The 24209-nt window shown below is 43.6% G+C and overlaps 2 protein-coding genes across 3 annotated transcripts in view; both read left to right on the top strand.

Moving 5' to 3' along the window:
* atg16l2 (autophagy related 16 like 2) overlaps nucleotides 1-14071 on the top strand; it is an 81335-nt gene extending 67264 nt beyond the window's left edge. For both annotated transcript variants that reach the window (XM_036962083.2, XM_036962084.2), the window contains 3 exons: nucleotides 137-184; nucleotides 6263-6364; nucleotides 11501-14071. In XM_036962083.2, the coding sequence (XP_036817978.1) occupies nucleotides 137-184; nucleotides 6263-6364; nucleotides 11501-11594 (244 nt within the window). In that variant the 3' untranslated portion in view covers nucleotides 11595-14071. The remainder of the gene's footprint in view (nucleotides 1-136; nucleotides 185-6262; nucleotides 6365-11500) is intronic.
* Nucleotides 14072-20706: 6635 nt separating this feature from the next.
* arrb1 (arrestin, beta 1) overlaps nucleotides 20707-24209 on the top strand; it is a 78015-nt gene continuing 74512 nt past the window's right edge. The window contains exon 1 of the mRNA XM_036962082.2: nucleotides 20707-21272. Within this exon, the coding sequence (XP_036817977.1) occupies nucleotides 21253-21272 (20 nt within the window). The 5' untranslated portion in view covers nucleotides 20707-21252. The remainder of the gene's footprint in view (nucleotides 21273-24209) is intronic.

The raw sequence follows: 24209 nt of genomic DNA, 5'->3' as shown, positions 1-24209 counted from the left end.
GCTAACCCTGGTCTATCTCTGACCTGACTCCTCCCCTATAGAGCTAACCCTGGTCTATCTCTGACCTAACTCCTCCCCCATAGAGCTAACCTTGGATGTTAGTGTGTCTGATAATTGTCCTTATCTCTCATTTCAGAGCTGAGGGCTTCAAATGTGGCTGTGACAGCACTAAGGCTATATTCAGGTGAGCACTTACTCTAACCCTGACTCTCAGATGGTACAAGATGGTACAGGACCCTGGAATACAACACAGTCTGTAGGATGGTACAGGATGGTACAGCGTCCTGGGGTACAACACAGTCTGTAGGATGGTACAGGATGGTACAGGACCCTGGGTTACAACACAGTCTGTAGGATGGTACAGGATGGTACAGGACCCTGGGGTACAACACAGTCTGTAGGATTGTACAGGATGGTACAGGACCCTGGGTTACAACACAGTCTGTAGGATGGTACAGGACCCTGGGTTACAACACAGTCTGTAGGATTGTACAGGATGGTACAGGACCCTGGGTTACAACACAGTCTGTAGGATGGTACAGGACCCTGGGTTACAACACAGTCTGTAGGATTGTACAGGACCCTGGGTTACAACACAGTCTGTAGGATGGTACAGGACCCTGGGTTACAACACAGTCTGTAGGATTGTACAGGATGGTACAGGACCCTGGGTTACAACACAGTCTGTAGGATGGTACAGGATGGTACAGCGTCCTGGGTTACAACACAGTCTGTAGGATGGTACAGGATGGTACAGCGTCCTGGGGTACAACACAGTCTGTAGGATTGTACAGGATGGTACAGGACCCTGGGTTACAACACAGTCTGTAGGATGGTACAGGATGGTACAGCGTCCTGGGGTATAAGATAGCTGGCACAACATGCTTCATTTGCCAGCTGAGGTTTTATAATGTCCTAAGGGAGTGGAACAGTCACTTCTTATTTTGCTGTGTCTCTCCAAGGCTCAGCTGGCTTCAGATATCAATAGCACCATGCCAGACTGCCGTGTCAGAGCAGAGTTTGGTCCAACCAATCCCAGACTGCCGTGTCAGAGCAGAGTTTGGTCCAACCAATCCCAGACTGCCGTGTCAGAGCAGAGTTTGGTCCAACCAATCCCAGACCGCCGTGTCAGAGCAGAGTTTGGTCCAACCAATCCCAGACTGCCGTGTCAGAGCAGAGTTTGGTCCAACCAATCCCAGACTGCCGTGTCAGAGCAGCGTTTGGTCCAACCAACCCCAGACTGCCGTGTCAGAGCAGCGTTTGGTCCAACCAATCCCAGACTGCCGTGTCAGAGCAGCGTTTGGTCCAACCAATCCCAGACTGCCGTGTCAGAGCAGAGTTTGGTCCAACCAATCCCAGACTGCCGTGTCAGAGCAGAGTTTGGTCCAACCAACCCCAGATTGCCGTGTCAGAGCAGAGTTTGGTCCAACCAACCCCAGATTGCCGTGTCAGAGCAGAGTTTGGTCCAACCAACCCCAGACTGCCGTGTCAGAGCAGAGTTTGGTCCAACCAATCCCAGACTGCCGTGTCAGAGCAGAGTTTGGTCCAACCAACCCCAGACTGCCGTGTCAGAGCAGAGTTTGGTCCAACCAACCCAGCCTCCTTTATCTAGAGATCGATAGATATTGTAAATAATGCATCCCAAAATGTAAGTGTCTGCCAGCTTCAACAGAAGAAACAGTTTCTACTTCTTTCAAGAAAGAAGTAGAAACATGCCATGGCTCCTTATCTCTGGCTCCTTATCCCTGGCTCCATATCCCTGGCTCCATATCCCTGGCTCCATATCCCTGGCTCCATATCCCTGGCTCCATATCCCTGGCTCCATATCCCTGGCTCCATATCCCTGGCTCCATATCCCTGGCTCCATATCCCTGGCTCCATATCCCTGGCTCCATATCCCTGGCTCCATATCCCTGGCTCCTTATCTCTGGCTCCATATCCCTGGCTACATGTCTGTCTGGATGTCTGCCTCTGTCCGGATGTCTGTCTCTGTCTGGCTGGATGTCTGCCTCTCTGTCTGGATGTCTGCCTCTCTGTCTGGATGTCTGCCTCTCTGTCTGGATGTCTGCCTCTGTCTGTCTGGATGTCTGCCTCTCTGTCTGGCTAGATGTCTGTCTCTGTCTGTCTGGATGTCTGCCTCTCTGTCTGGATGTCTGTCTCTCTGTCTGGCTAGATGTCTGTCTCTGTCTGGCTGCTTTTGTGATGAATCTGTAGTCTACTGAATGATAATGGGGGGTAACATCAGCTACAGTATGCCCTTGTGTCATACTAGTGTGTAGTATTAGTGAGTAGTATTACTGTGGAATATTAGTCAGTTATATTAGTATTTAATATTGGTGTCTAATATTAGTAAATAATATCAGTGTGTGTAGTATTAGTGAGTAATATCAGTGAATAATATTAGTGTGTGAGTAGTATTAGTGAATAATATTTGTGTGTGAGTAGTATTAGTGAATAATATTAGTGTGTCAGTAGTATTAGTGAATAATATTTGTGAATAATATTTGTGTGTGAATAATATTAGTGAATAATATTTGTGTGTGAGTAGTATTAGTGAATAATATTAGTGTGTGAGTAGTATTAGTGAATACTATTTGTGTGTGAGTAGTATTAGTGAATAATATTTGTGTGTGAGTAGTATTAGTGAATACTATGTGTGTGTGAGTAGTATTAGTGAATACTATGTGTGTGTGAGTAGTATTAGTGAATAATATTTGTGTGTGAGTAGTATTAGTGAATACTATGTGTGTGTGAGTAGTATTAGTGAATAATATTTGTGTGTGAGTAGTATTAGTGAATACTATGTGTGTGTGAGTAGTATTAGTGAATAATATTTGTGTGTCAGTAGTATTAGTGAATAATATTTGTGTGTGAGTAGTATTAGTGAGAGCGTACTGGATGAGGAATTTCTAGATGTATGACAGAAGACAAAACACCTCACAACAACACTAGACTTGTTGGTTTTAGAAGAGAGAATTCATTTATATTCCTGCTGTGTGACCAGACTGGCTGTTGACATGCCGTTCTGAAGTTCAAAGGAAGTGGAATAGAGGGTTGTGGTGAGCTGCCATGTCCCCTCCTTCCGCTCCACTCTTGTTCTTAATTGTTGAATTAAGGTCACTAGTTAGTAAGTAACTCCCCTCACCTGGTTGTCTAGGTCTTAATTGAAAGGAAAAACCAGCAGACACTAGACACTTCATGGATTGAGGTTGACACACCTGGGCTACATGTTCCTCTCTGTGTGATGTTGGATCTGAGAGATATATAAAGAGAGAGAGAGAGAGGGGGAGAGACAGAGCGAGAGAGACAGGGAGAGGGAGAGAGCAGGAGAGAGAGAGAGGGAGAGAGAGAGAGAGGGAGAGAGAGAGAGGGAGAGAGAGAGAGAGACAGAGAGACAGAGAGAGAGAGACAGAGAGAGAGACAGAGAGAGAGAGAGACAGAGACAGACAGAGAGAGAGAGACAGGGAGAGAGACAGGGAGAGGGAGAGAGAGAGAGAGACAGAGAGAGGGAGAGAGAGAGACAGAGAGACAGAGAGAGAGAGACAGAGAGAGAGACAGAGAGAGAGAGAGACAGAGACAGACAGAGAGAGAGAGACAGGGAGAGAGACAGGGAGAGGGAGAGAGAGAGAGAGACAGAGAGAGGGAGAGAGAGACAGGGAGAGAGAGAGACAGGGAGAGAGAGAGACAGAGAGAGAGAGAGACAGAGAGAGAGAGAGACAGAGAGAGAGAGAGAGAGAGAGAGACAGAGAGAGAGAGAGAGACAGAGAGAGAGACAGAGAGACAGAGAGAGAGAGCAAGACAGAATGAGAATGAGAGAGACTCTTTAACATCATCCTTAGCTCTGGCTGAGTGTTTTTGTTCTGATGCCTGCTGATATACTAACCGGTTTCCTCTGAATGCATTTTTACTGTTGCCATGACAGCAGATGGACGGGACTAGAATACTTTGGTGGTGGGATGTTGTTAAGGGCCGTGCAGGAGTCAGGATATGGTACTGTAGTGATACAGTGTAGTGGCCAGATATCAGCCCAGGATTGCATTGATATGTCAGCCTTCAACCAACTAATTGTTCCTTATCTATCTATATATATATCTATTATCTCTCTCTTCACTCTTCTATCTCTCTTTCCCTCTCCTTCTATCTCTCCTATCTCTCTCTTCACTCTCCTATCTCTCTTTCCCTCTCCTTCTATCTCTCTCTTCACTCTTCTATCTCTCTTTCCCTCTCCTTCTATCTCTCTCTTCACTCTTCTATCTCTCTTTCCCTCTACTTCTATCTCTCTCTCTCTCTTCACTCTTCTATCTCTCTTTCCCTCTCCTTCTATCTCTCCTATTTCCCTCTCCTTCTATCTCTCCTATCTCTCTCTCTCTCTTCACTTTTCTCTCTCTTTCCCTCTCCTATCTCTCTCTCCTATCTCTCTCTCTCTTCACTCTTCTATCTCTCTCCTCCTATCTCTCTCTCTCCCTTCACTCTTCTATCTCTCTTTCTCTCTCCTTTTATCTCTCTCTCTCCTATCTCTCATTCTATCTCTCTCTCCTATCTCCTCTCTTCTCTCAATTCAATTTTAAGACAAAACATATGTCTACTTTGCCAAAGCAAGTGAAGTAGATAATAAACAATAAAAAATGAACAGTAAACATTACACTCACAGAAGTTCCAACATAATCATTGTTGTAATGATGTGCAAATAGTTAAAGTACAAAAGGGAAAATAAATAAACATAAATATGGGTTGTATTTACAATGGTGTTTGTTCTTCACTGGTTACCCTTTTCTTGTTCTTGCTGCTGTGATGGCACACTGTGGTATTTCACACAGTAGATATGGGAGTTTATCAAAATTTGATTTGTTTTCTAATTCTTTGTGGATCTGTGTAATCTGAGGGAAATTGGTGTCTCTAATATGGTCATACATTTGGCAGGAGGTTAGGAAGTGCAGCTCAGTTTCCACCTCATTTTGTGGGCAGTGAGCACATAGCCTGTCTTCTCTTGAGAGCCATGTCTGCCTACGGCGGCCTTTCTCAATAGCAAGGCTATGCTCACTGAGTCTGTAAATAGTCAAAGCTTTCCTTAATTTTGGGTCAGTCACAGTGGTCAGGTATTCTGCCGCTGTGTACTCTCTGTTTAGGGCCAAATAGCATTCTAGCTTGCTCTGTTTTTGGTTAATTATTTCCCATGTGTAAAGTAATTATATTTTTGATTTCTCATGATTTGATTGGGTCTAATTGCGCTGCTATCCTGGGGCTCTGTGGGGTGTGTTTGTGTTTGTGAACAGAGCCCCAGGACCAGCTTGCTTAGGGGACTCTTCTCCAGGTTAATCTCTCTGTAGGTGATGGCTTTGTTATGAAAGGTTTCCTTTTAGGTGGTTGTAGAATTTAACGTCTCTTTTCTGGATTTTGATAATTAGCGGGTATCGGCCTAATTCTGCTCTGCATGCATTATTTGGTGTTTAATGTTGTACACGGAGGATATTTTTGCAGAATTCTGCATTCAGAGTCTCAATTTGGTGTTTGGGTGAGGCCGGGTGCTGCAGACTGTTCTAGTGTCCTCGGCAATTCGGTGACATATATGTTGAAGAGGGTGGGGCTTAAGATGCATCCCTGTCTCACCCCACGGCCCTGTGGAAAGAAATTTGAGTGTTTTTTTTGTTGCCAATTTTAACAACACACTTGTTGTTTGTTTACATTGATTTTATAATGTTGTTTGTTTTCCCCCTAACACCACTTTCCATCCATTTGTAAAGCAGATCCACATGCCAAATCGAGTCAAAGGCTTTTTTGAAATCAACAATGCATGAGAACACTTTGCCTTTGTTTGTGTTTTACTGTGTGTCAATTAGGGTGTGCAGGGTGAATACGTGGTCTGTCGCACGATAATTTGGTAAAAAGCCAATTTGACATTTGCTCAGTACATTGTTTTCATTGAGGAAATGTACGAGTCTGCTGTTAAGGATAATGCAGAGGATTTTCCCAAGGTCGCTATTGACGCATATTCCACGGTAGTTATTGAGGTCAAATTTGTCTCCACTTTTGTGGATTGGGGTGATCAGTCCTTGGTTCCTAATATTGGGGGAAGACGCCAGAGCTAAGGATGATGTTAAAGAGTCTCTCTCATTCTCATTCTGTCTTTCGCTCTCTCTCTCTCTCTCTCTCTCCCTCTCTCTCTCTCTCTCTCTCTCTCTCTCTCTCTCTCTCTCTCTGTCCCTCTCTCTCTGTCTGTCTCTCTCTCTGTCCTCTCTGTCCCCCTCTCTCTCTCTCTCTCTAGTCCTGATGGGAGCTACCTGGCAGCAGGATCAGCAGATGGAGCCGTTTACATCTGGAACGTCAACTCTGGCAACCTGGAGACACGACTACCGGACATGCACAGGTAGGACGACTGGACTAGACTAGACTAGACTGCACTAGACACTGGACTGGACTAGACTTGCCTGGATGTTTCCCAGTCTGCCCGTCTGCCTGTCTGTCCTCTGAACCCCACCCAGCCTCTGAGGACCTTAGCTTTTAGCAGCTATCGTCAGCCCTGATGGGCTCCGGCCAACACGGCATCAATTAGCTTGATGATACTTCCTCTTTGTGTTGTAGACGCTATTAGTGGACTAGAGAATGTTACAGGCTATTAGATAGTGTTTACATTAGCAGGAGGGGGAGTAGGGTTCTGGCAGCAGGAGGGGAGAGTAGGGTTCTGGCAGCAGGAGGGGAGAGTAGGGTTCTGGCAGCAGGAGGGGAGATTAGGGTTCTGGCAGCAGGAGGGGAGATTAGGGTTCTGGCAGCAGGAGGGGAGAGTAGGGTTCTGGCAGCAGGAGGGGAGAGTAGGGTTCTGGCTGCAGGAGGGGAGAGTAGGGTTCTGGCAGCAGGAGGGAGAGTAGGGTTCTGGCAGCAGGAGGGGGAGTAGGGTTATGGCAGCAGGAGGGGAGAGTAGGGTTCTGGCAGCAGGAAGGGAGAGTAGGGTTCTGGCAGCAGGAGGGAGAGTAGGGTTCTGGCAGCAGGAGGGAGAGAGTAGGGTTCTGGCAGCAGGAGGGAGAGTAGGGTTCTGGCAGCAGGAGGGAGAGTAGGGTTCTGGCAGCAGGAGGGAGTGTAGGGTTCTGGCAGCAGGAGGGGAGAGTAGGGTTCTGGCAGCAGGAGGGGAGAGTAGGGTTCTGGCAGCAGGAGGGGAGAGTAGGGTGTTAACATGTTAGCCATAACCCCAGACATGTTATCATTACTCAGTACTGGTACCCAGTGTATATATAGACAAGTTATCATTACTCAGTACTGGTACCCAGTGTATATATAGACAAGTTATCATTACTCAGTACTGGTACCCAGTGTATATATAGACAAGTTATCATTACTCAGTACTGGTACCCAGTGTATATATAGACAAGTTATCATTACTCAGTACTGGTACCCAGTGTATATATAGACAAGTTATCATTACTCAGTACTGGTACCCAGTGTATATAGTACTGGTACCCAGTGTATATATAGACAAGTTATCATTACTCAGTACTGGTACCCAGTGTATATATAGACAAGTTATCATTACTCAGTACTGGTACCCAGTGTATATATAGACAAGTTATCATTACTCAGTACTGGTACCCAGTGTATATAGTACTGGTACCCAGTGTATATATAGACATGTTATCATTACTCAGTACTGGTACCCCGTGTATATAACCTAGTTATCATTACTCAGTACTGGTACCCAGTGTATATAGTACTGGTACCCAGTGTATATATAGACATGTTATCATTACTCAGTACTGGTACCCCGTGTATATAACCTAGTTATCATTACTCAGTACTGGTACCCCGTGTATATATACACATGTTATCATTACTCAGTACTGGTACCCTGTGTATATAACCTAGTTATCATTACTCAGTACTGGTACCCAGTGTATATATAGACAAGTTATCATTACTCAGTACTGGTACCCAGTGTATATATAGACAAGTTATCATTACTCATTACTGGTACCCAGTGTATATAGTACTGGTACCCAGTGTATATATAGACATGTTATCATTACTCAGTACTGGTACCCCGTGTATATAACCTAGTTATCATTACTCAGTACTGGTACCCAGTGTATATAGTACTGGTACCCAGTGTATATATAGACACGTTATCATTACTCAGTACTGGTACCCAGTGTATATATAGACAAGTTGTCATTACTCAGTACTGGTACCCAGTGTATATATAGACAAGTTATCATTACTCAGTACTGGTACCCAGTGTATATATAGACATGTTATCATTACTCAGTACTGATACCCCGTGTATATAACCTAGTTATCATTACTCAGTACTGGTACCCGTGTATATATAGACAAGTTATCATTACTCAGTACTGGTACCCAGTGTATATAGTACCTGTACCCTGTGTATATATAGACAAGTTATCATTACTCAGTACTGGTACCCAGTGTATATATAGACAAGTTATCATTACTCAGTACTGGTACCCCGTGTATATATAGACAAGTTATCATTACTCAGTACTGGTACCCAGTGTATATATAGACAAGTTATCATTACTCAGTACTGGTACCCAGTGTATATATAGACAAGTTATCATTACTCAGTACTGGTACCCAGTGTATATATAGACACGTTATCATTACTCAGTACTGGTACCCAGTGTATATAGTACTGGTACCCAGTGTATATATAGACAAGTTATCATTACTCAGTACTGGTACCCAGTGTATATATAGACAAGTTATCATTACTCAGTACTGGTACCCAGTGTATATATAGACAAGTTATCATTACTCAGTACTGGTACCCAGTGTATATAGTACTGGTACCCAGTGTATATATAGACATGTTATCATTACTCAGTACTGGTACCCCGTGTATATAACCTAGTTATCATTACTCAGTACTGGTACCCAGTGTATATAGTACTGGTACCCAGTGTATATATAGACATGTTATCATTACTCAGTACTGGTACCCCGTGTATATAACCTAGTTATCATTACTCAGTACTGGTACCCCGTGTATATATACACATGTTATCATTACTCAGTACTGGTACCCTGTGTATATAACCTAGTTATCATTACTCAGTACTGGTACCCAGTGTATATATAGACAAGTTATCATTACTCAGTACTGGTACCCAGTGTATATATAGACAAGTTATCATTACTCATTACTGGTACCCAGTGTATATATAGACATGTTATCATTACTCAGTACTGGTACCCCGTGTATATAACCTAGTTATCATTACTCAGTACTGGTACCCAGTGTATATAGTACTGGTACCCAGTGTATATATAGACACGTTATCATTACTCAGTACTGGTACCCAGTGTATATATAGACAAGTTGTCATTACTCAGTACTGGTACCCAGTGTATATATAGACAAGTTATCATTACTCAGTACTGGTACCCAGTGTATATATAGACATGTTATCATTACTCAGTACTGATACCCCGTGTATATAACCTAGTTATCATTACTCAGTACTGGTACCCGTGTATATATAGACAAGTTATCATTACTCAGTACTGGTACCCAGTGTATATAGTACCTGTACCCTGTGTATATATAGACAAGTTATCATTACTCAGTACTGGTACCCAGTGTATATATAGACAAGTTATCATTACTCAGTACTGGTACCCCGTGTATATATAGACAAGTTATCATTACTCAGTACTGGTACCCAGTGTATATATAGACAAGTTATCATTACTCAGTACTGGTACCCAGTGTATATATAGACAAGTTATCATTACTCAGTACTGGTACCCAGTGTATATATAGACACGTTATCATTACTCAGTACTGATACCCAGTGTATATATAGACAAGTTATCATTACTCAGTACTGGTACCCAGTGTATATATAGACAAGTTATCATTACTCAGTACTGGTACCCAGTGTATATATAGACAAGTTATCATTACTCAGTACTGGTACCCAGTGTATATAGTACTGGTACCCAGTGTATATATAGACAAGTTATCATTACTCAGTAGTGGTACCCAGTGTATATATAGACATGTTATCATTACTCAGTACTGGTACCCAGTGTATATATAGACAAGTTATCATTACTGAGTACTGGTACTCAGTGTATATATAGACAAGTTATCATTACTCAGTACTGGTACCCAGTGTATATAGTACTGGTACCCAGTGTATATAGTACTGGTACCCAGTGTATATAGTACTGGTACCCAGTGTATATAGTACTGGTACCCAGTGTATATAGTACTGGTACCCAGTGTATATAGTACTGGTACCCAGTGTATATAGTACTGGTACCCAGTGTATATATAGACAAGTTATCATTACTCATTTTGTATTTATTATACATTTTATTACGTGTTTTATTTTTAGATTATTTCTCTATTTTCTTTCTCTCTCTGCGTTGTTGGGAAGGGTCCGTAAGTAAACACTGCACTGTTAGTCTCAACCTGTTGTTTCCAAAGCATGTGACGAATAAACTGGCATTTTGATTTGATACCTGTCGATAGATGAGAACCTGTCGTAGCCATTTGTCAACTCATCTCCTTGTGGGACAATAACAACTGTGTTCTAATCCTGCAAAACATAAAGATATGAATCTGTTTTAAAGCAATCGATTTAGTTTCATCTTGATGAATAGAAACTTTTTTTTTACTAACATACCAATCTGAGGTAAAAAAAATAATAATAATTAAAAAGATGTGTCATTTCACTCAATTGTATGATGTGAAAATGCAACGGTTGTGTAAGGTAGTAACACGAACTGTCCACGTTAGGAAACATAGAGCATTATAAAATAATTAGTGTCCATTTAAGATAGTAGATGTTTTCCACTCACAAACTGTTGCCCACTCACAGTTCCCAGTGAATCCCAACAGTCCATCTGCTCTGTTTGGTTCCCAGTGAATCCCAACAGTCCATCTGCTCTGTTTGGTTCCCAGTGAATCCCAACAGTCCATCTGCTCTGTTTGGTTCCCAGTGAATCCAACAGTCCATCTGCTCTGTTTGGTTCCCAGTGAATCCAACAGTCCATCTGCTCTGTTTGGTTCCCAGTGAATCCCAACAGTCCATCTGCTCTGTTTGGTTCCCAGTGAATCCAACAGTCCATCTGCTCTGTTTGGTTCCCAGTAAATCCAACAGTCCATCTGCTCTGTTTGGTTCCCAGTGAATCCCAACAGTCCATCTGCTCTGTTTGGTTCCCAGTGAATCCAACAGTCCATCTGCTCTGTTTAGTTCCCAGTGAATCCAACAGCCCATCAGATCTGTCCCATTTAGAAATACTGAGTGAGTCAAAGCTGTTCCACTGTCTGTCTTGTGGATGGATGGATGCACATTGAAGTGAATGAGATTTAGGCTACGTCCAAAGCCCGATGGCACCCTCCTCCCTATGCTGTGCACTACTTTTGCCTAGAGCCCTATGATGTTTTGGTACTTGCTAAAAGAAGGAATCGAGTGTCATTTCAGATGAGCCCTTATTGACTTGTCTCTCTCTGTCTGCCTGTCTCTCTTGTCCCCCCCTCCAGTTCGTCCATCAACGCGGTGGCCTGGTCTGGGTCCGGGGAGTACGTGGTCAGTGTGGACAAGAGCCGGCGTGCCGTCCTCTGGAGTGGCATTTAAACATTTAAACAGTCTGGTCGACTGGCCAGCCCACAGACCCATTCCAACATCAGTTTGGGGTTAGGTTTAGAAGGTCATCTGATCATTGGCTGAGAGAACACGTTGGATGTTTAACATGGCTGAGAGAACACGGAACACGTTGGACGTTTAACATGGCTGAGAGAACACGGAACACGTTGGATGATTAACATGGCTGAGAGAACACAGAACACGTTGGATGATTAACATGGCTGAGAGAACACGGAACACGTTGGACGTTTAACATGGCTGAGAGAACACAGAACACGTTGGATGATTAACATGGCTGAGAGAACACGGAACACGTTGGATGATTAACATGGCTGAGAGAACACGGAACACGTTGGATGATTAACATGGCTGAGAGAACACAGAACACGTTGGATGTTTAACATGGCTGAGAGAACACGGAACACATAGGATGTTTAACATGGCTGAGAGAACACGGAACACATAGGATGTTTGTCTCACTCCTGCTACCAGTCTGACAGAACGTAACGGGGGCGATATCCCACGGTTGCCTGGCTACCGATCAAACATCACTCAAGTTAAACGCCACGCCCACTAACGTTTTCTTCTCCATCATGAGTCTGGATTAGTTTACTCCCCCGAAGACTTCCTGAAAGCGAACACATTCAAACCGTTCTGATTGGTCCCAGAACCCCGATGGGTTGGACCAGAACTGGCCTACACGATTCATGAATGACGTAGTTTTGACGTCAGCAACAACGACTTCTAGGACGGCAGGTTCAGACGGATGTATGGCGCTAGCGATAGAGCAGCGAAATGAAAGGATGAGTCGACAGATCTGACACGGTCTGCTGTTTTTCTTCGGGTTTATAACTTTGCTAAAAGGGACCTGGCAGAAAATCATAAATATAATGTCTGTCCATGATTGTAAAGGGTCATAACGGTGCCAACATAACTCCATAGTGTTGCTTTGCCTTTCTTTTGTAAACAAGCATTTGTTCTGTCAAAACAACTTTTTTTAACTTAGTAGTTGAAAAATGTATGTGGTGTCTAGCCATTCGTACTGGGGAAGGAAAAGCATGGGTTATGCTTGACGAGAAACGAATACACTAGTTATTCAGGGATAAGGAGCTTCATGCTCTAGACTGGCTTACAGAAAACACTACCATATCAGACCGTCACAACTGGTCTGCTGGTCTAATAGCTGATACATGATGGAAAAACTATCATGACAACTGTGATAATATGATGAAAGGTTTTAATCTAAGCTACATGACACATGTACAGGGCTGAAGGGAACGGAGTTATCTGTAGGGTTCTGAAGGGAACAGGGTTATCTGGAGGGTTCTGAAGGGAACGGGGTTATCTGGAGGGTTCTAAAGGGTTATCTTAAGGGTTATCTTGAGGGTTCTAAATGGAACGGGGTTATCTGGAGGGTTCTGAAGGGAACGGGGTTATCTGGAGGGTTCTGAAGGGAATGGGGTTATCTGGAGGGTTCTAAAGGGTTATCTTGAGGGTTCTAAATGGAACGGGGTTATCTGGAGGTTTCTGAAGGGAACGGGGTTATCTGGAGGGTTCTAAAGGGTTATCTTGAGGGTTCTAAAGGGAACGGGGTTATCCGGAGGGTTCTAAAGGGAGCAGGGTTATCTGGAGGGTTCTAAAGGGTTATCTTGAGGGTTCTAAAGGGAACAGGGTTATCTTAAGAGTTCTAAAGGGTTATCTTGAGGGTTCTAAAGGGAATGGGGTTATCTTGAGGGTTCTAAAGGGAACGGGGTTATCTGGAGGGTTCTAAAGGGAACAGGGTTATCTTGAGGTTTCTAAAGGGAACGGGGTTATCTTGAGGGTTCTGAAGGGAACAGGGTTATCTTGAGGGTTCTGAAGGGAATGGGGTTATCTTGAGGGTTCTAAAGGGTTATCTTGAGGGTTCTAAAGGGAATGGGGTTATCTGGAGGGTTCTAAAGGGAACAGGATTATCTTGAGGGTTCTAAAGGGTTATCTTGAGGGTTCTGAAGGGAACGGGGTTATCTTGAGGGTTCTAAAGGGAATAACCAGCTGTTGCTGGTCTGTTATTGAGAACAGATGGAACTTAACATCTTTACCATTCCTCACGGGGATATTGGCTTGGCTTTTGCCCACAATCAGTAATACAGCTGGACAACATTTAGCATTTAGTAATAAAATCATATTGAGGTGTTGATGAGAGCAATACACCTGTCTCTCTCTCTCAATTCAATTCAATTTCAATTCAATTCAAAGGCTTTATTGGCATGGGAAACATGTGTTAACATTGCCAAAGCAAGTGAGGTAGATAATATATAAAGTGAATATATAAAGTGAAATAAACAATAAAAAATTTACAGTAAACATTACACATACAGAAGTTTCAAAACAATAAAGACATTACAAATGTCATATTATATATATACAGTGTTTTAACAATGTACAAATGGTTAAAGTACACAAGATAAAATAAATTAACATAAATATGGGTTGTATTTACAATGGTGTTTGTTCTTCACTGGTTGCCCTTTTCTCGTGGCAACAGGTCACAAATCTTGCTGCTGTGATGGCACACTGTGGAAATGAGAGTTTATCAAAATTGGATTTGTTTTCAAATTCTTTGTGTTCTCTCTGTCTCTCTCTCTCTCTGTATCTCTCTCTCTGTATCTCTCTCTCTCTGTATTTCTCTCTCTCTGTATCTCTCTCTCTCTGTATTTCTCTCTCTCTGTATCTCTCTCTCTCTGTGTCTCTCTGTGCCTCTATGCAGTTATACTCAGTGATTCAGATTTAAAATGCTGAGTTGCATTCAGTAGCCGTTTGGCCTCTCAGCTTTGAAGAGCATTTGGCCTGTCAACTTCAGTCCCCCGTCTGGATCAAACACACTCTTTATGTAAAGCTGAGATGGACCCCATTTTACTTCTCTCATTCCTCCGTGTTTTAAACATTCACAGATGGTCTTTTTTTAAATATATATATATATATATATACTGTACACTCTGCGTTTTATAATGATGTGGTGATAATGTCTCTTAACTAACAGATGGTCTGTTAAACAGTTATTGGTATGTCTCAAATGTTCTGGATTAACTAAGGGATGTGTGTGTGTGTGTGTGTGTGTGTGTGTGTGTGTGTGTGTGTGTGTGTGTGTGTGTGTGTGTGTGTGTGTGTGTGTGTGTGTGTGTGTGCGCGGGAGGGAGGGAGGGAGGTATAGTATGATGTGCTTTTTATTCTATATGAGGTTATGGGATATGCCATTACAGCCAGCTCCAAAACTATTGCCACCCCTGATAAAGATTAGCACAACTAGACTGTGTAAAATCACAAATCAATTTCTCAAGAGAAAGAAATTTAACAAGTAATCGTTTTTTTTCCCCTCAAAAAGACAAGGGTCAATTGGTACCCCTGTATTCAACACATTGCGAGGATAACGGCACTGAGCCAGAAATATTCTGTATGGCTGAATGGTCTAAGATCCCTCCCAATGTGTTCTCCAATGTTCATTTTAGGAAAAGGCTCAGTGCCGTTATTCTCGCAAGGTGAGGTATTGAAGGTTATGGAAAACGGGTGCCAACAATTTGGACCCCTGTCTTTTTGAGAAAACGTTATGTTACTTGTTAAACAGAATCTCTTTCTCTGAGAAATTCAAATTGTATTAGTATAAAAATATATATATATATATATATATAATATACACACACACACAGTGGCAAGAAAAATTATATGAACTCTGGAATTACCTGGATTTCTGCATAAATTGGTCATTTGATCACAACAATAGACAAACATTCCTCTTTACAAAACTGTTTCAGTTCAGTAATATTCTTGGGATGTCTGGTGTGAACTGCTATTGGGATGTCTGGTGTGAACTGCTCTTTGGGATGTCTGGTGTGAACTGCTCTTTGGGATGTCTGGTGTGAACTGCTCTTTGGGATGTCTGGTGTGATCTGCTCTTTGGGATGTCTGGTGTGAACTGCTCTTGGGATGTCTGGTGTGAACTGCTCTTGGGATGTCTGGTGTGAACTGCTCTTGGGATGTCTGGTGTGAACTGCTCTTGGGATGTCTGGTGTGAACTGCTCTTGGGATGTCTGGTGTGAACTGCTCTTTGGGATGTCTGGTGTGAACTGCTCTTGGGATGTCTGGTGTGAACTGCTCTTGGGATGTCTGGTGTGAACTGCTCTTGGGATGTCTGGTGTGAACTGCTCTTGGGATGTCTGGTGTGAACTGCTCTTGGGATGTCTGGTGTGAACTGCTCTTGGGATGTCTGGTGTGATCTGCTCTTTGGGATGTCTGGTGTGAACTGCTCTTGGGATGTCTGGTGTGAACTGCTCTTGGGATGTCTGGTGTGATCTGCTCTTTGGGATGTCTGGTGTGAACTGCTCTTGGGATGTCTGGTGTGAACTGCTCTTGGGATGTCTGGTGTGAACTGCTCTTGGGATGTCTGGTGTGAACTGCTCTTGGGATGTCTGGTGTGAACTGCTCTTGGGATGTCTGGTGTGAACTGCTCTTGGGATGTCTGGTGTGAACTGCTCTTGGGATGTCTGGTGTGAACTGCTCTTGGGATGTCTGGTGTGAACTGCTCTTGGGATGTCTGGTGTGAACTGCTCTTGGGATGTCATGCACAGCATCTCAATTGGGTTGAGGTCAGGACTGACTGGGCCACTCCAACAGGAATCATTTATTCTGTTCAAGCCATTCTGTTGTTGATTTACTTCTATCTTTTGGGTCGTTGTCCAGTTTAAAAAATATATATATATATTTTATTTAACCTTTATTTAACAAGGCAAGTCAGTTAAGAACAACTTCTTATTTTCAATGACGGCCTAGGAACAGAGGGTTAACTGGTCTAAGAACAGTGGGTTAACTGGTCTAGGAACAGTTGGTTAACTGGTCTAGGAACAGTGGGTTAACTGGTCTAGGAACAGTGGTTTAACTGCCTTGTTCAGGGGAAGAACGACATATCACCCAACTGTTGCATCACCCAACTTCTGTTGAGCTTCAATTGGTGGACAGATAGCCGACCATTCTCCTGCAAAATGTCTTGATACATTTGGGAATTCATTTTCTTCGTTGATGATAGCATCTGTCCAGGCCCTGAGGCAGCCAAGCAGCTCCAAACCATGATGCTCCCTCCACCGTACTTTACAGTTGGGATGAGGTGTTGATGTTGGTGTGCTGTGCCTTTTTTTCTCCACACATAGTGTTGTGTGTTCCTTCCAAACAACTCAACTGTAGTTTTAATCTGTCCACAGAATATTCTCCCAGAAGCGCTGTGGAACATCCAGGTGCACTTTTTCAAACTTCAGACGTTGAAGCAATGTTTTTTTTTTTTTTTTTTTTGGACAGCAGTGGCTTCTTCCGTGGTGGCCTCCCATGAACACCATTCTTGATCAGTGTTTTACGTATCGTAGACTCGTCAACAGAGATGTTAGCATGTTGCAGAGGTTTCTGTAAGTCTTTTAGCTGACACTCTAGGATTCTTCTTAACCTCATTGAGCATTCTGCGCTGTGCTCTTGCAGTCATCTTTGTAAAAACGGAGAGTAGCCACAGTGCTGAACTTTCTCCATTTATAGACAGTGTGTGTGTGTGTGTGTGTGTACGTGTGTGTGTGTGTGAACTTAATCCATTTATAGACAATTTGTCTTACCGCTTCCAGTCAACACTTCTTCATCTTAGGTCTTCTGAGATCTCTTTTGTTCGAGGCATGGTTCACATCTGGCAACGCTTCTTGTGAACAGCAAACAAAGTTGTTGTGAGTGTTTTTTACAGGGCAGTGCAGCTCTAACCAAACATCTCCAATCTCGTCTCATTGATTGCGACTCCAGGTTAGCTGACTCCTGACTCCAATTATCTTTTGGAGAAGTCATTAGCCTAGGGGGGTTCGCATACTTTTTCCAACCTACACTGTGAACGTTTAAATGATGTATTCAATATAGACAAGAAAAATATAATAATGGGAGTGTTATTAGTTTTAAGTACACTGTGTTTGTCTATTGTTGTGATGAAGATCAGATACAATTTTATGACCAATTTATGCAGAAATCCAGGTAATTCCAAAGGGGTTCACATACTTTTTCTTGCCACTGTGTGTGTGTGTGTGTGTGTGTGTGTGTGTGTGTGTGTGTGTGTGTGTGTGTGTGTGTGTGTGTGTGTGTGTTTTTAATTGAGCATATACTATATCGCTCATTATTTGTATTATTATTTATAGTCTTTGTTGCTCATCTTTATCACATGTGCCAATCTTTTAGTACCTGGCTGTATCTGCTCTGTATTCCTATGGGATACATACCATATTATATAGTGTATAATATTCCTGTATGACTCATGTCAGCTGTGCTGCTATTGGTGTTTCCACAAAACAGTTCTAAGGGATAATGTAATGGCAATTATGAATTAGTTTAAACCTCATTCTTGTTGTTCTTTTATTTTATTTTTTTGCGCTAAACAACCGTTTGGGGAAAGGTCTAAAGAATAAACTTGAACAACTAATTTTAATCTCTGTTAAATATTTCCCAGTTTTTATGTCTCTCAATATTTATGGTGAAATGTTGCTACATGTTTTAAATGATATTACTTAATGTGATGAGAGAGAGACTTAGTGTCAATTATGCATAGAGTCGATTAGATTTCCAGTTATGTTTTCATTCTAGTCTATACACATCATCCTCTATAGTCTATACACATCATCCTCTATAGTCTATACACATCATCCTCTATAGTCTATACACATCATCCTCTATAGTCTGTACACATAATCCTCTATAGTCTATACACATCATCCTCTATAGTCTATACACATCATCCTCTATAGTCTGTACACATAATCCTCTATAGTCTATACACATCATCCTCTATAGTCTATACACATCATCCTCTATAGTCTATACACATCATCCTCTATAGTCTATACACATCATCCTCTCTAGTCTATACACATCATCCTCTCTAATCTATACACATCATCCTCTCTAGTCTATACACATCATCCTCTCTAGTCTGTACACATCGTCCTCTATAGTCTATACACATCGTCCTCTATAGTCTATACACATCATCCTCTATAGTCTATACACATCATCCTCTATAGTCTATACACATCATCCTCTATAGTCTATACACATCATCCTCTATAGTCTATACACATCATCCTCTATAGTCTATACACATCATCCTCTATAGTCTATACACATCATCCTCTATAGTCTATACACATAATCCTCTATAGTCTATACACATCATCCTCTCTAGTCTATACACATCATCCTCTCTAGTCTATACACATCATCCTCTATAGTCTATACACATCATCCTCTATAGTCTATACACATCATCCTCTATAGTCTATACACATAATCCTCTATAGTCTATACACATCATCCTCTATTCACATCATCCTCTATAGTCTATACACATCATCCTCTATAGTCTATACACATCATCCTCTATAGTCTATACACATCATCCTCTCTAGTCTATACACATCATCCTCTCTAGTCTATACACATCATCCTCTATAGTCTATACACATCATCCTCTCTAGTCTGTACACATCATCCTCTCTAGTCTGTACACATCATCCTCTATAGTCTATATACACATCGTCCTCTATAGTCTATACACATCATCCTCTATAGTCTATACACATCATCCTCTATAGTCTATACACATCATCCTCTATAGTCTATACACATCATCCTCTATAGTCTATACACATCATCCTCTATAGTCTATACACATAATCCTCTATAGTCTATACACATCATCCTCTCTAGTCTATACACATCATCCTCTCTAGTCTATACACATCATCCTCTATAGTCTATACACATCATCCTCTATAGTCTATACACATCATCCTCTATAGTCTATACACATAATCCTCTATAGTCTATACACATCATCCTCTCTAGTCTATACACATCATCCTCTCTAGTCTATACACATCATCCTCTCTAGTCTATACACATCATCCTCTCTAGTCTGTACACATCATCCTCTCTAGTCTATACACATCATCCTCTCTAGTCTATACACATCATCCTCTATTCACATCATCCTCTCTAGTCTATACACATCATCCTCTCTAGTCTGTACACATCGTCCTCTATAGTCTATACACATCGTCCTCTATAGTCTATACACATCGTCCTCTATAGTCTATACACATCATCCTCTCTAGTCTGTACACATCGTCCTCTCTAGTCTATACACATCATCCTCTATAGTCTATACACATCATCCTCTATAGTCTATACACATCATCCTCTATTCACATCATCCTCTCTAGTCTATACACATCATCCTCTATTCACATCATCCTCTATAGTCTATACACATCATCCTCTGTATGTTTCAGTGTGTGACACAGATGGTGGAATGGTCTATTGACATGCACACTGACAAGAGTACAGAGATGCACAGATACATGACACAACATAGCAGCAGGAGAAATGACGTCAATGCAAAGGCAATGCCGCCTTCATAGCAACTGGGAACATGGACATCTCCGACTTCAGTGCGTTCAAGACAACTAGGGAACTCTGAGAGAGAGAAAGAAAATGAGCTCTGACTGGGATAATCATATTTGAATTTTCATCTAACTCGGAACTCCATGTCGGGAAACTCCGGCATCTTTCTAGATCTCCGACCTGACTTCATAATTGTATCTCGCCCCCCCCCGTTCTCAGTTTGTCTTGAATGCGTCGTACTAATGGCTGGCCTGCAGCAGAGCAGCTGAGGGTCTTTCTCGGATATTAATGCATTTCTCATCTTATTAGTTTGGCAGACAAGAGAGAGAGCGAGAGACCATCCATCCCCTGGTCCCTAATCCATCCACACATCCGCTCTCACAGATTGAGTGAGCAACAGTAAGGGAGAGTGTTAGGAGGGAGGGAAAGAGCGAGAGAGGGGGGAGAGAGAGAAGAGAGCCCATGCTTGGCAGGGAGAGAGAGAGAGAGAGAGAGTGCCCGGTAGGGAGAGGGAGAGCGTGCTTGGCAGGGAGAGAGAGAGAGTGTGCGGCAGGGAGAGAGAGAGAGAGAGAGAGAGAGTGTGCTTGGCAGGGAGAGAGAGAGAGTGTGCGGCAGGGAGAGAGAGAGAGAGAGTGTGCTTGGCAGGGAGAGAGAGAGAGAGAGAGTGCCCGGTAGGGAGAGGGAGAGCGTGCTTGGCAGGGAGAGAGAGAGACAGACATAGAAGAGTGCTAGCAGCAGTTCAGCGCTTCTGAATGTGAACAGAACCTAGATGAAAGAAGAGGAAGATTCCTACTGACAATAATCTTCTGGATGATTCTCTCAACTGAGCTGAGCGCTGGATGTTCTGACTGCTGTATGGATGAATCACCTGTTTCTTCTTATTAAGGCTATTTCTCAGGAATCACTGGAGATGCCCTTTTAAGTGCATTGAGCTGGAGACAGAGCGCTGAGAACAGAAGGCACAGAGAGAGAGAGAGAGAGAGAGAGAGAGGGACATCCAACTGAGTAGACCCCCCCCCTCCCCTCTTCAATTTACCCACCCACCTACCCTGAGTCTTTACATCAGAACATTCTTCTCTCACCCTTTCCTGTCTTTCTCGCTCTCTCTCTCTCCCTCTCTCTCTGTGCCTTTCTGCACAACGGCATTACAGTCTATTTACTGAGGGTGAAAAGGAGGGATTCTACCACCCAACAATCCTCAACCATGGGAGATAAAGGCACAAGGTAAGCAGGAAATATCATGTGGGTTTTTCCACGTTGCTGTGGAGGGTGGAGATGATAGCATCTATGATTGCTGTATTCTGATACTACATACAGTATGGCGGCTTCTCTTACATCCGTGTTATCTGCTATAGGATCCCCATGCTGTGTCCCTTTTGTTATTTCATGTGTGTGTGTGTGTGTGTGTGTGTGTGTGTGTGTGTGTGTGTGTGTGTGTGTGTGTGTGTGTGTGTGTGTGTGTGTGTGTGTGTGTGTGTGTGTGTGTGTGTGTGTGTGTGTGTGTGTGTGTGTGTGTGTGTGTGTGTTGCTGCGTATGTTCAACTTGTGTTCGTGTTAGAGAGAACTATAATTTGCCCAGTAAATGTAATGTCAAAGGTAGTTAGTTATCTGTTGTGTTTCTGAGTCACCAGCATTGTAAATCGCTGCCCAGCTAGCAGCCTCAACAGCCTCTCTCTACCCAGCCTCTCTCCTCTCTCTACCCAGCCTCTCTCCTCTCTTTATCTAGCCTCTCTCCTCTCTTTATCTAGCCTCTCTCCTCTCTCTACCCAGCCTCTCTCCTCTCTCTACCTAGCCTCTCTCCTCTCTCTACCCAGCCTCACTCCTCTCTCTACCCAGCCTCTCTCCTCTCGCTACCCAGCTTCTCTCCTCTCACTACCCAGTCTCTCTCCTCTCTCTACCCAGTCTCTCTCCTCTCTCTACCCAGACTCTCTCCTCTCTCTACCCAGTCTCTCTCCTCTCTCTACCCAGCCTCTCTCCTCTCTCTACCCAGTCTCTCTCCTCTCTCTACCCAGTCTCTCTCCTCTCTCTACCCAGTCTCTCTCCTCTCTCTACCCAGTCTCTCTCCTCTCTCTACCCAGTCTCTCTCCTCTCTCTACCCAGCCTCTCTCCTCTCTCTACCCAGCCTCAACAGCCTCTCTCTACCCAGCCTCAACAGCCTCTCTCTACCCAGCCTCAACAGCCTCTCTCTATCTAGCCTCTCTCCTCTCTCTACCCAGCCTCTCTCCTCTCTCTACCCAGTCTCTGCTCTCACTCTCCTCTCTCTACCCAGCCTCACTCCTCTCGCTACCCAGCCTCACTCCTCTCGCTACCCAGCCTCTCTCCTCTCTCTACCCAGCCTCTCTCCTCTCTCTATCCAGCCTCAACAGCCTCTCTATCCAGCCTCAACAGCCTCTCTCTATCTAGCCTCACTCCTCTCTCTATCTAGCCTCACTCCTCTCTCTACCCAGCCTCTCTCCTCTCTCTACCCAGCCTCTCTCTTCTCTCTATCTAGCCTCACTCCTCTCGCTACCCAGCCTCTCTCCTCTCTCTACCCAGCCTCTCTCCTCTCTCTATCCAGCCTCAACAGCCTCTCTATCCAGCCTCAACAGCCTCTCTCTATCTAGCCTCACTCCTCTCTCTATCTAGCCTCACTCCTCTCTCTACCCAGCCTCTCTCCTCTCTCTACCCAGCCTCTCTCCTCTCTCTATCTAGCCTCACTCCTCTCGCTACCCAGCCTCACTCCTCTCGCTACCCAACCTCAGACCTCTTTTTCTGGGGAAGCTGCTGAGGGGGACAGGGTTACCTGCCATCCAGCCCCAACAATCCCAGAGGAGCTGAGGTCTACAGCATAGGCACCCCCAACCACCTGATTCATTTCAGAGGAAGTGAGAGATTGATTTTGGGGTGTGCGGATTGTGCTTCCTGTCCATTGTTACATCATACCATGGAGAAGATCGCTCTAATGGAAGAGGATGTGGTACGCTGCTGTAGGAGTCAAGAGATGTCAATCACAAGTACTGGTTTCACACCCCCACATGAACTGAGTTAGATAAATCCACTACGTGACCAAAAGTATGTGGACACCTGCTCGTCTCATTCCAAAATCATGGCCATTAATATGGAGTTGGTCCCCCCCCCCTCCCTTTGCTGCTATAACAGCCTCCACTCTTCTGGGAAGACTTTCCACTAGATGTTGGAACATTGCTGCTATAACAGCCTCCACTCTTCTGGGAAGACTTTCCACTAGATGTTGGAACATTGCTGCTATAACAGCCTCCACTCTTCTGGGAAGGCTTTCCACTAGATGTTGGAACGTTGCTGCTATAACAGCCTCCACTCTTCTGGGAAGACTTTCCGCTAGATGTTGGAACATTGCTGCTATAACAGCCTCCACTCTTCTGGGAAGGCTTTCCACTAGATGTTGGTACATTGCTGCTATAACAGCCTCCACTCTTCTGGGAAGACTTTCCACTAGATGTTGGAACATTGCTGCTATAACAGCCTCCACTCTTCTGGGAAGACTTTCCACTAGATGTTGGAACATTGCTGCTATAACAGCCTCCACTCTTCTGGGAAGACTTTCCACTAGATGTTGGAACATTGCTTCTATAACAGCCTCCACTCTTCTGGGAAGGCTTTCCACTAGATGTTGGAACATTGCTGCTATAACAGCCTCCACTCTTCTGGGAAGACTTTCCACTAGATGTTGGAACATTGCTGCTATAACAGCCTCCACTCTTCTGGGAAGGCTTTCCACTAGATGTTGGTACATTGCTGCTATAACAGCCTCCACTCTTCTGGGAAGACTTTCCACTAGATGTTGGAACATTGCTGCTATAACAGCCTCCACTCTTCTGGGAAGACTTTCCACTAGATGTTGGAACATTGCTGCTATAACAGCCTCCACTCTTCTGGGAAGACTTTCCACTAGATGTTGGAACATTGCTGCTATAACAGCCTCCACTCTTCTGGGAAGGCTTTCCACTAGATGTTGGAACATTGCTGCTATAACAGCCTCCACTCTTCTGGGAAGACTTGCCACTAGATGTTGGAACATTGCTGCTATAACAGCCTCCACTCTTCTGGGAAGGCTTTCCACTAGATGTTGGTACATTGCTGCTATAACAGCCTCCACTCTTCTGGGAAGACTTTCCACTAGATGTTGGAACATTGCTGCTATAA

Source organism: Oncorhynchus mykiss, chromosome 24 (assembly GCF_057628025.1).
Source record: "Oncorhynchus mykiss isolate SJ-2025 chromosome 24, ASM5762802v1, whole genome shotgun sequence".
Classification (NCBI taxonomy): Eukaryota; Metazoa; Chordata; class Actinopteri; order Salmoniformes; family Salmonidae; genus Oncorhynchus; species Oncorhynchus mykiss.
The sequence above is the reverse complement of the archived record's forward strand: the minus strand, read 5'-3'. Positions and strand labels throughout refer to the sequence as shown.